Here is a 12,896-nt window from a genome sequence, read left to right as displayed (position 1 = left end):
TATATATATATATATTAATATATACAAAATTATATATTTATTTATATATATTTAAAGAAAAATGTCAAAATATATTACTATTACTATTAAGAATATAATGAATCAATATTATTATTATAATTATTATTCTTACTAAAATCACTTGAGATATTTTATGAAAAGGTTATTATAATATTTCGAAGTCAAATAGGTAATTTCAAAATTAGAATAATTTCAAATGATAACTATTTGAAAGAGAAATAAGCTTAAATTCATTTTTTATAATGTAATGATTCAAACATCCTTATCACAATTTAAAATATCTATCTAATAAGCTTTGTATAATTTGTGAGATGTGAAGGTTTAATATTTAAAAGGCAAAAAAAAAATATTATTTCATACATGAAAATGAAACATGATTTCAAGAGATTAAGTGTTCAATAAATGAAACAAGCAATTAATATTTAATACGCCGACAAATAGCATTGATTCTTTCAATATTATTGAAATATTGCCTAAATGTATCAGTTTGAAATGCATTCGATTGGACTTGTTGAACTCTTCTCTCCAAAATGCGGATCTGTTCCGCTTCAACATACACGAACCATGAGATCTTTTATAGAACTCACATCTTGAAATAAAATTATATTTTCTTTCCTTAGTTCTTGCATTTCTAGATAAGATTGCATTTAGTCATTAATCTTTTTCAACTTATTAAGAAGTTTATTGTTTTGGTCTTGCATGGTGTTGATGGTCGATGATGTATCATCGATTATCTTTATTTTCAGTTTGGCTTTCTTCACTCCAATAGGTCTCTATAATGGAGAATCACCAACAACCTTATCCGAGTCGTCCAAGTTTAAAGAAAATGAAGAAATATATGTGGTTTCTTGTGTCATTGACTCGGGAGTTGGGTTTTCTGACTCCGATGAGGGATAGTGACTAAATTATTGTTTTTTTTGGCCTTCCTATTACCATCTTTAAATTTCTCAAAATTTTAATAATATTCCAAACATGATCGTATTTCCATCGGGACTTGAGTTTAGGATCTTGTGTAAACAATATTTTTTCTCTATGCATTTACAAGTTATTAAAAGATTAATCATATTAAATATAAATAATAAAGTGAGAAGAAACACTATATATATTATATAAATTTGTGGATACTTACTATATCTTCATTTGAAGCAACTCTTTGATGCATATATTTTACTACTTTTATGCATACATGTAGTCTTTTAGTTGCTTTCTCGATTGTTTGAATTCGTACTTGCATAGATCTTCTGGTGTGAACTTCCCAATGCTCAAGTTTTTCTTCATTGAATGATTGTTCTATACGTGACCAAAATCGATAATATGATTGATACACCCCAAGAATTGGGCCTTGAGAAATTTCCATATAAACCCGACATAAAAGAATATCTTCATTGTGGTTATGAAGCTGATCGGATCGGCATTCTTACAATAAGTTAGATATGATAGAGATATATTATAGATAATAAAGGATATTGTAAATATTATTACAACATCATATCTTATTTTATAGTGAAAAATCTTTCACTTTCACACCTCTCAATTTTCTAAATTGAAATGACCATTCACTACAAAGATTCTCACAACTCTCAATTTTCTGAATTGAAATAATCACTCACTATAAATATTATTGATCTCTCAATTTTTTGAATTGAAATGACCATTCACTACAAAGATTCTCACACCTCTCAATTTTTTGAATTTAAATGACCATTCACTACAAAGATTCTCACACCTCTCAATTTTCTGAATTGAAATGACCATTCACTACAAAGATTCTCATACCTCTCAATTTTTTGAATTAAAATAATCACTCACTACAAATATTCTCTAACCTCTTAATTTTATGAATTGAAATGACCATTCACTATAAAGATTTTCACATATCTCAATTTTTTGAATTGAAATAACTATTCAATACAAAGATTCTCATACCTCTCAATTTTCTAAATTGAAATGATCATTCACTTCAAAGATTCTTGCACCTCTTAATTTTTGAAATTAAATGACCATTCACTATAAATATTCTCACACCTCTCAATTTTCTGAATTTAAATGACCATTCACTATAAATACTAGGAAAATTTTTGTGCGATGCACACGATAAGGATAAAAATAAAATAAATTATAATAATATTTATTCAATGTTTAAAATTATTAAAATAAAAAATATAACGCTCTTATTTCACATTTTATTCACTTCGATAAAACAACTTATTTTCTCACATGTTTCATCACATATTTTTTCGAATGAATCTCTCATTTCGTGACTTTACACTTTCACTTTGTCAATCAAATATTTGATTCATATTTTTTTAATAATTAGCATCGTGACCTCACACTTTGGTCAATTTAATATTTGATTCATATTTATTTAACCACTTTCAAATGATACCGGTCTATTATCCCTCGACAAACCACATCTCAATCACATTTGGTTAAAGGTTGTACTTTGTCAATCAAATATTTGATTCATATTTTGTAATAATTAGCATCGTGACCTCACACTTTGGTCAATTTAATATTTGATTCATATTTCTTTAACCATTTTCAAATGATACCGGTCTATTATCCCTCGATAAACCACATTTCAATCACATTTGGTTAAAGGTTGTACTTGTTTTGTTAGGTTGCAAGTTCGAAACCTACAAATAACATTTTTAAATTTATTTTTAACCGTTTTAAGTTTATGGGCGGGTCAAACCACAATCCGACCCAAGTATCCATTTACTCTCACATAAATATCCAAATTAACCACAACTCTCGACCCGGCAATCCGGACACTTTAAAAATTAAGCATCATTATATATATATATAGATTAGTTAGTTCAAAATTTGAACTTTTATTGTTAAAATTTGGTGTTGATTCTTAAATATAAAGTGTTGTTAGCCTAGTTGGTTAAAGAGTTGTACTTTTTTTGTTAGGTTGCAAGTTCGAAACCTATAAATAACATTTTTAAATTTATTTTTAACCGTTTTAAGTTTATGGGCGGGTTAACCCACAATCCGACCCAAGTATCCATTTACTCTCACATAAATATCCAAATTAACCACAGCTTTCGATCCGGCAATCCGGACACTTTAAAAATTAAGCATCATTATATATATATATATATGTATATATTAGTTAGTTAAAAATTTGAACTTTTATTTTTAAAATATCTCGCGTTCATCAAATTTAGTGTTGAATCCTATATATAAAGTGTTGTTAGCCTAGTTGGTTAAAGGGTTGTATTTGTTATGTTATGTTAGGTTGCAAGTTTGAAACCTACAAATAACATTTTTAAATTTATTTTTAACCGGTTTAAGTTTATGGGCGGGTCAACCCACAATCCGACCCAAGTATCTATTTACTCTTACATAAATATTCAAATTAACCACAACTCTCGACCCGACAATCCGGACACTTTAAAAATTAAGCATCATTATATATATAGATTCTCACACCTCTCAATTTTCTAAATTGCAATGATCATTCACTACAAAGATTCTCAAACCTCTCAATTTTATGAATTGAAATAATCATACGCTATAAAATTTCTCACATCTCTTAATTCTCTGAATTGTAATGACCATTCACTGCAAAGATTCTCACACCTTTCAAATGCACTACTATAAATACATATCTTATGTTCATGATATCACACTCAAACTATTTATACATTTTAATCTCTCTAAAATAAATTTTGAATTTGGCAATTCATCTTCCTTTTCTGATGATGATGATTATAATATGTTAATTACAAATACTCTTAAAAGAACAATAAGTGATATGTCATGTTATTGCTAATAACAACATTATCATCAACAACTTCACCAACATAAAAACCACCAAGCCTCGCATCTGGTTCTGTTCATGGTCATATATTTATCAACAGTGATCGGGAGGCTGCTTATATTAGATTGTACGCTGAATATTTCTCAGATAATCCATTATACAATGAGGACATGTTTTGTAGAAGATACTGAATGTCTCGATCGTTGTTCCTTCGGATTGTTGATACAATTAAAGATCAGGATCACTACTTTCAACAACAAGCGAATCTGCTGGCATACTTGGATTATCTTCAATATAAAAATTGATTGTTTTATTTCGTAAGTTGGCATATGGTGTCCCAGTAGATGCTACTGACGAGTATATTAAAATTGGGGAGTCTACGACTATTGAAGGCATGAAAATGTTTTGTCGAGCTATAGTTGAGGTATTTAGTGAACGATATTTGAGGAGACCCACTACTAATGATATTTCTAGAATTCTTTATATTGGTTAGAAACATAGTTTTCCTAGAATGTTAAGGTGTTTAGATTGTATGCATCGGAGATGGAAAAATTGTCCTACAGCGTGGTCGGGGCAATATACAAGCCGTAGTGGGAAAGCCTACCATTATTCTTGAAGTCTTAGTATATTATGATCTTTGGATATGTCATGCTTATTTCAGCTTGCCCGTCTCCAACAATGATATCAATGAATTAGAGTCATCACATCCTTTCTCGGATCCAACTCAAGGTATCGCACCTCCAACACATTATGTAATTCAAGGAAAAGAATAAAACATGTGTTATTATTTAGCTGATAACATATATCCAAAATGGTCTACCATTGTGTAAATAATTCATGAGCCACGTGGTCAGAAAAAAAATTTCGCAATGAACCAAGAAGCTTGTAGAAAAGATGTTGAACGTGTATTCAGAGTTCTTCAAGCACGTTTTGACATTATAGTATGACCAATGTGTTATTGGAAAAAGAGGTGCTTCATGATATAATAACTACATGCATAATTTTGCATAACATGATTGTGGAGGATGAACGTGATTTAAGTGTACCAATTGAGATTGAGTTGGAAACACTACCATCGGAGGTTAAAAATACTCGATTTGAAGAATTCATATCTCGATATAAAAAATTAGAAATAAAGATGATCATAATGTACTTCGAAATGCATTGATTGATCATTTGTGAGAGGAACACACCAATTCCCACATTTGAAAATTTATCTCTTTTTTTTATACGAATAATTTTTTATTTCAATCTCAGATGTATATTTTTTAGTTTGTTAATGTAAGTTTTGAATTTTTAATAAATTTTTTTAATTAATTTACAATTAAATTTAAATTAATAGGGTGATATTAAAATATTGTGTTGTAATTTAAAACATTGTAAAAATATTGGGTGATATTAAAAATTTATAAAAGTTGATGTAAATAAGATTATTATAAAAAAAAAAATATTGGTTTGAGAATGAATTTTTTCGGTTGGAAAAAATTACTATTTGACATGACATTTATACCTAAATAAATTTAAAAATAAATTTTTGATTGGAAATGGTTTTACATTAAATAATCCTCAAATAATATTTTTCAAAACAAACCAAGTACCCTAAGAGATTGGTAACCAAGGTTTTAAAATACGCGGTCGGACCGCCGGTCCAACCGGTCCGATCGCGAAACGGTTGTGAGAACGGTCCGGTTTTTGACTTTAATGCGGTCACCTTTCGAACCGGGCAAAATCCGGTCCAACCGGACGGTTCAACCGAAAAAACAAACCGGAAATATCTGGTCCGAAAGGTCAATAGTAAAACTCTGGACATTTCTTCTTTATCTGATCTACCTCTTCTTCTCTCTTCTATATCTACTTTATCAACCTAAACCCAGTGATAATCGACCCTTCAAAAAGCTCTTAGCTGGATCTATCTCTTCTTCTCTCTCTACTAGATCTACTTTATCAACTCAAACCAAACCCAGTGATTATCGGCCCTTCAAGAAGCTCTCAGTTGGATCTATCTCTTCTTCTCTCTCTACTAGATCTAGTTTATCAACCCAAACCCAGTGATCACCGGCCTTTCATGAAGGAGACATCAGTGTGGGAGATGTAACACCACCAATAAAGTAGCAAGTCATCGAAGACATATGCTACATTCGATGAAATCTTGAAGGAGCTGCTTCACCTTTCGAATTCTGGTGGACCCACCGACAAGAAAAACTTAAATTTAATGAATTTAAAATTCGGTCCAACCAGTGGTTGAACCGGTTGGACTAGTTAAACCGGAGTTCGCCCAGAAAACTGGGTCGGTAATCGGAACGGTTTTCAAAACCTTGTTGGTAACTAAGTGATTTTTTTTAATATACTTATTAATAATATTATTTTATTGAAGTATTAATTTAATAAAATAATATTTAAAAAAATCTTTTAATCATATATATTATAAAAAATTTAATAACATTTTTTGGTTAACTCGCCCTCTAGTGTATACCCTCAACCAATTCAATATTTTGATAAATAATAAATTGTTTATATAAGTTTCAATCAAATCCCTTTACAAAACATATTCAAATCAAATTAATAAAGAGGGAGGATGGTTGACGAATAGGATCAATGTGGTCACGTCTCTACATGATTGGTCTGACCCTTTACTTTAATCATTCATTTTTGTCCCGTATTTATGGACCAGCAGAGACGAGAGACTTCATAAACAGAAGAAGAAAAAGAGAAGAGGGGAGATTCATGGAAGATCTCGATTACTTGCTGGTTCCTTTAGGGCTAGCGCTGTTTATTGTATATAATGCTTGGCTTCTCGTCACCATAATACGAAATCCTAAGCGAACTGTTATTGGCCTTAATGCTGAAAGCCGTCGCGAATGGGCATTCTCCATGATGGCTGTTAGTTTGTATTTCTTTTTGTCTCTGTTACATACTTTGAAAATTACCCATTAACTTTTTCTGTATCTTTCCCTATTTAGTACACAAGGTGTTTGATATAATGCATCTTTGAGATATAAAATGGAATTTGTTAATTTCAGGATCCTCTGAAGAATGGGGTTTTGATAGTTCAAACTATTCGCAACAATATAATGGCATCTTCTCTTATGGCAACAGCAGCAATCACACTTTGTTCACTGATCAGTGTTCAAGTTAGTAGTAAATCAGGTTTATCAAGTTTGTCAACAGAAATGGAGAAAGGGTACAAAAATTTTGCAGCTTCTTCTTCAGTCAAGTACCTAGCTATCTTGCTTTGTTTTTTATTGGCTTTTCTTTGTAATGTGCAATCAGTTAGATATTATGCCCATGTTAGCTTCTTGGCTACTTTGCCCACATCAAAAGGTACAAGGGAATCAATTGAATATGTTGCATCTAACTTGAATCGTGGTGCCTACTTTTGGTCACTTGGTTTAAGAGCATTCTACTTGTCGTTTCCTCTATTCCTTTGGGTATTTGGTGCTATACCCATGTTTGTAGGGTGTTGTGTTATGTCGTTTGTTCTTTATTTCTTGGATACAACTTTCAGATGCAATATGGATCTTCATAACAAATCCATGTATGATGAAAGTAAAGCTAATGATGTGGAGGGTGCTCACCATTCAGTGTAAGTTCTTCATTAGCCTTAGATAAGCCATTTTCTGATGTGTTTTTATTTGATCATTTGTTAATTTTGAGTGAAGAAGTAGTTTTTCCTTTTAAACGGATCAATTCAGAGTAGTTGAAGTAGTAAGATTGTTAAATATTTTAGGGAAACCTCTCCTCTCCTCCCAAAAAAATACGCTATGAGGAATGATTGTGTGACTGAATATTTGTAATTTCAGGCAAACAGAACAATTTGAAGATTTAAATATCAGGTTCCCCTTACTAAACGGTCAGACCCAAGTTCAACCTTCTGTTTTTTCTTGATGAATTTCCATTGTGAGCAGCGTGTACCAACCAGACATGGTGAATAAACCAGATACATGGTAGTGTATCCTTGGTGGTTAGACATATTCCGAATTTCTATGGATGCATTTCAGTGCTCATCGTCCAAGTTATTTAGAAAAGTAGTAAGAAGAAGACTTACTTTGGTCAATCTTTGCATCTTTCCATTGTTCTAATGTATAGTAGTTGTTTTCATCACTGTCATTGTAACTTTCTTTTTTTCTTGGCTAATAACACATAATTTTGTATCCAATTCATCTCATTTATTTGAGTAAATTGGTTGTGGATGTGGATCGTCCATCTTTGCACATTTTATTTTGTTCATTCCTTGAGCTTGTTAACTCTATCATCAAGGTGTATATTAATTATTATTAATAATTTGGGAATCATAAAGAGTTGGTTATTTTTTGTACGCTGAAATATTAGGACATGATGACATTGAGAAAAGATTGCATTGAAAGATGAAGACATTATGACCTTGGGAAATGATAATGTGTTGTTAGTTCTTTTAGAGTCTGTTTCTATAATTGAAATTGGAATTAAAAAGTTTAATTTTAAGTTCAATGTTTGTTATACCATTTAATATTAAGAATTATAGTTGTAATTCCATTTGAATCTAAATCAATGTAACTCTTAGTTCTATTTTTTTTAGATCGGTATACAATTTCAATTTTATTATTTATAGTTTTTAAATAAAATATTTTATTACTTTATCATTTTAATGTATCGAACACATATTTATATATATATATATATATATATATATTTATTTATTGGGAACTAAAACTTAGACAAAAAAAAAAAAAATATCATTTGAACTAAACTGATAAGTTATATTGAACTCATATATTAATAACATGAATAAAATTTATTTAGTTAATTATTATTATTATTATTATTATTATTATTTTCATCATTGTAATTGAATTACACTTTTATAGTTCTGGACATAATAATTGAATTATAATTAATGTCAATTATTTTGAAATTAAAATTATATTAATAATTCCAATTATAATTCCTTTCATCCAAAGATGTTTTTTTATAACAACTCTAGTATACACTTGTGTTCAAGATCTCTCATTTACATCTTTATAGGACCATTTTATGTTATCAATATATCAACAAAAAGAGTAACTATTATATCTAGTGTTTCAATCTAACAAAGTAGGATCAATATACAAGAAATATCGAGTGGAGAAAAAATGTATTATTCCTTAGTTCAATTTCTTTATTATACGAACTTACTAATTAATCACGGTTAGTTTAATGTTATCTATACATGTAGTGCATTTATTCAATAAATCATCGCCACCTGTAAAAAAAAATTAACAAATATGAAAGATAATATTTAATTTTTGTGTATAGGTATCATTTTATAAGTGAAATACAGACCAACACTGTTTGTATGGATAACATCGAAATAACCATTAACCACCAAGATACCCTTAACTAAATGGGCTTAAGTGAAGCCCGGACCTCTCTCTATATAAGCATTGACTATGGATGAATTGTACTTTTGGAGACATTAGAGAGAACATGTGAGAGGTGGATAGATAATTGTTATATTTTTAGGTTTGTTTATAGGACTTGAGTGTTTTTATAATTTATGATATTTTTATCATTTATGTTGTGTTTATTTTTTTTTATTCAATTAGTATTTTATAATAATAAATAATTTTCCAATTTAATAATAACAAATAGGTTGAAACATCATGTTGGTATGGAAATAAAAATAATGTTGAGATAATTAGAATTTGATATAATTTGTAATCTTAATTTGTAATCTTAGTTTGTAATTTCTGTTTTTCGTATATTTGATTACTACTGAAATTTAAAACGCACTTAGAGAGAGAAATTTTCTCTAGAGATTTTTTTCTTACATCGGGCACGACCGGCACATCAAATTTCTCCAGCAGGTGCGTCTCTTTCCCCCTACAATCTGACCGAAGGAATTTCAATTTGAACGGAGGAATCGGGAGAAATCACGATTATAGTTTCTAGATCGGATATTTAGGTCGTTTTCGGCACGATCGGCACAATCGGTACAATCGGCACGATCGGCACATTCGGCACGATCGGCACGAACAACACAAACGACACAGATTCTCGCTACGACCGCGCTTCTACATCGGAAGTCGGCCGCCATCCTCCAGCACCTTCGATCGGTTGTCGTGCGCCCTCTGGAACGTGTTCTGTTGTGCAAGGAACGGTCGCGGTCATCTTCTCTTACCGTTGACCGGAGCATTTCGTCAAACCCCCTTCTGTAGAGACTTAACGTCGAATCGGCGTCGGTCGCCCTCCTCTTCTCACTTTTCGTTTACAAGTTAGTTCGGACCTCGGTCAGGACATCAAACCACACCGCGAGGCGCGGGTAGGTCTCCATTGAACTTCTTTATCGCTGTTTGAATCAAGTGTTCGGTCTGGAGGAAGCTTTCGTAGCTACAGACCGTTCCAAAATTGCTTAAACCCTTTCTTGTTTGAGCAATTATTTTCAAGCCCCTGTTCCGGTGCGATTGGTTTCCAATCGTGTTGTTTGCGCCCACCCTTTGCTGTAGAATTCCAACCTCTGTGGCTCCTTTGAAGATTAGGCAGTTTGCGCTTGATCTTTCCAATGACTGGTACGTGCCCGTCCAGTGTAGTTACTCGGGCAAGGGGCGTCCTTCAAGTCCGCCCTGATGATCCTAAGAATGTGCTGAAGGGGCCGTCGACAAGCAGCAAGGCTAGGTCTGATAGACGAACTCGCAGGTCTCTTAACAATCCCAGGAAGCAGAAGCCAGAAATCATGGATGAAGTCCTAAACAACGGAGAAGATGCGCCTATTGATTCTATGCAAAATACAGCATCGTGTATGAGTTCTTTTCCACATGCTGATGAATTACATGAGAATAGTTTTATTGGGGATTCATACTATAACAATATGCATGTTCATAATAGAAATGATAGGATTGAATTGATAGGAAAAGACAGTACTGCATATAGAAATGATAGGACTTTAATTCCAGAAAATTCTATTATTACTGGACTTGCTGCACAGAATGGACCGTTAGAGTCGCTGGTTGGTACCCTAGACCTGACCGGTCATTCTGTTGGGAAATTGGATTTGAAATCTTGTCTTGTTGAAATTGATGACAATCGGGTCGCTTGTGCTGAAAATTCAGTCCCAATGTTGGAGATAATCTGTCAAAAAGGCTCTAAGGTAATGCAGGAAAATGACATAAATTGTACAGGTTTATTGGGTCCTATTGAAAGCTCAAAATTGGGGTCTGTTTCTGAATCGGGTGAAAACATTATGCTGAGATTTATGTCTGTTTTGAATGATCCTACTGAAGTTGGTACTGGTGTTCCTATTGAGGTAAGTATGACAGAGCTGAATAAGACTGTTGATCGAGAATTAATAGGTTCAAAGAATATTACAAGGTCGGGGTCAGTTTCAGAAGCAGGAAAACATGACAGTTTGGGTAATTCAGGTGCAGAGAAAGATCAGAAAACAAATTTTACCGGTCCTGCTAGAGAGGATGCTAAACTGGGCAAAATAGATCATTTTGAAATTGCCTCTACAGGGTTAGAGATATCAGCTGCTCAGAGTCCATTAGGTCCAAAGAAGGATATAATTTTAGTGTCTTGTTCTACAATGAGAAATCTTGCAAATCTAAAAGTCTCAGGTTCCATTAATGATCAGAATGCTAAGTCTACCTGTCCTGCTAAGGATCAAATGGAAAGTCAGATATCCAGACTATGTACTAGGCTTGAAAAAGGTTGGACAGAAGACACTAAATGCGCCCAGGATTCTAAAACTGAGGCTAAAATTGCAGGATCTTCTAAACAGCATGCACATCTAGCTGAAACTGTTAAAGAACATAGTCTAACAGAATCTGGAAACACTGAAGAAATTGGATCTGAGTTAGAGCTATTCATGGAAATAAATTCAGCTCAATTAGAAAAGCCTAATAATACAGATCTAAAGGATGATGAACTGAACTTGATTGGTATAGCCAATGGTGAAAGCTTAGCTGGAAATTATATTGATTCGTTGATTGATGACATCATGAATGACAATCTGGGTCTGTGTATGGATCTCATGGAAGCTACAAATAAGTTGGGTCAGAATATAAGTCAAGGTATAAGAGGTGAAGAATGTATGAAACTGGAAGAATTAGCCAACAGTTTTCGCTTGGCCGGGTCTAATGAGGGGTTAGCCAACGGTTTTCGCTTGGCCGGGTCTAATATGGGGTTAGCCAACGGTTTTCGCTTGGCTGGGTCGGAAAAAGATAAATTGGTTGCAAAAAAGTTGGGTCTAACAAGGGTGGATAACATGAATATTCAAGTCATTGATCCTGAACACGCCGGTCCTGGACACACTAAAACTACTCATGGCATTGGTCATATCTCTTCAAATGCCGGTCCTAGCTCTTCAAATGCCGGTCCTAGCTCTTCAAACGCCGGTCATAGCTCTTCAAATGTTGGTCCTAAATCTTCTAATGCCAGTCCTAGCTCTTCTAATGTCAGTCCTAGCTCTTCTAATGCCGGTCCTATCTTTTTAAATGCCGGTCCTGACATCACATATCCACCTTCTACCGGTCCTAATCGCCAAGATAATAAATCTACTAACAAAGCTATGAGCCACTGGTCGAATCAAAAGAACCAAAGCATAGATGTTGATTTGGAATCAGACGATAGCACTGACTATGATGAAACAATAATATGCGACCTCGAATATCATAAGTCCATGAAGAAGATATCGGCAACAAAGATCAAACCAAAAGAAAAAAGGCATAATTCTTCCAAAACAAGTGCTGAAATTGAAAAGATCGATCAAGAAACCGGATCGAATAATTCTAAAACAGCTAAGAAGGGTAAAAATGGATCGAAAATCAAAGAAAGGAAAAACATGAAGGCAAATAACTCAAGTCCTAAGAAGAATGCTGAAGTAAATCCCAAGGAAACTGTGATACCGGAGGCTAACCCTGAGATATTGAACCTGAGTGCGTTTTCTCCACTCGTTAATCTGGATCCTGAAATGCCAATTGATAGCATTCAAAAGAGGAAAACTGATACACAAGAGAAGAACACTAAAGGGGATATTCTAAAGAAGATCGGAATAATTGAAGGCAACGGTTTTGTGGGAAATATAAGGGTTAGATGGGCCGAAAAGAACAAACAAGTCAGGAAAGATAGCATCCCTGAAACAGTCATCTCCTCA

General features: G+C 32.9%; 1 protein-coding gene and 1 pseudogene across 1 annotated transcript; both read left to right on the top strand.

Moving 5' to 3' along the window:
• The first annotated feature begins 720 nt into the window (after positions 1 to 720).
• LOC124941636 lies at positions 721 to 4,958 on the top strand (annotated as a pseudogene).
• Positions 4,959 to 6,370: 1,412 nt separating this feature from the next.
• Positions 6,371 to 7,986, top strand: LOC124919645. The gene is made up of 3 exons (XM_047459943.1): positions 6,371 to 6,670; positions 6,811 to 7,373; positions 7,591 to 7,986. Exons 1-3 carry the CDS (start codon positions 6,386 to 6,388, stop codon positions 7,673 to 7,675), a joined length of 933 nt encoding a protein of 310 aa, XP_047315899.1. The 5' UTR covers positions 6,371 to 6,385; the 3' UTR covers positions 7,676 to 7,986.
• Positions 7,987 to 12,896: the final 4,910 nt, after the last annotated feature.

The sequence above is a fragment of the Impatiens glandulifera genome, chromosome 1 (genome assembly GCF_907164915.1).
Source record: "Impatiens glandulifera chromosome 1, dImpGla2.1, whole genome shotgun sequence".
NCBI classification, from domain to species: Eukaryota; Viridiplantae; Streptophyta; class Magnoliopsida; order Ericales; family Balsaminaceae; genus Impatiens; species Impatiens glandulifera.
This window is presented reverse-complemented; position numbering and strand designations above follow the sequence as displayed.

Bases quoted from the DNA above. Each gene is read 5' to 3' on its own strand.
- LOC124919645 (XM_047459943.1), top strand. From the start codon at position 6,386: ATGTGGTCACGTCTCTACATGATTGGTCTGACCCTTTACTTTAATCAT. The intron at 6,671-6,810 runs GTTAGTTTGTAT...TGTTAATTTCAG, and splicing joins GGGCATTCTCCATGATGGCT to GATCCTCTGAAGAATGGGGT. The intron at 7,374-7,590 runs GTAAGTTCTTCA...TTGTAATTTCAG, and splicing joins GAGGGTGCTCACCATTCAGT to GCAAACAGAACAATTTGAAG.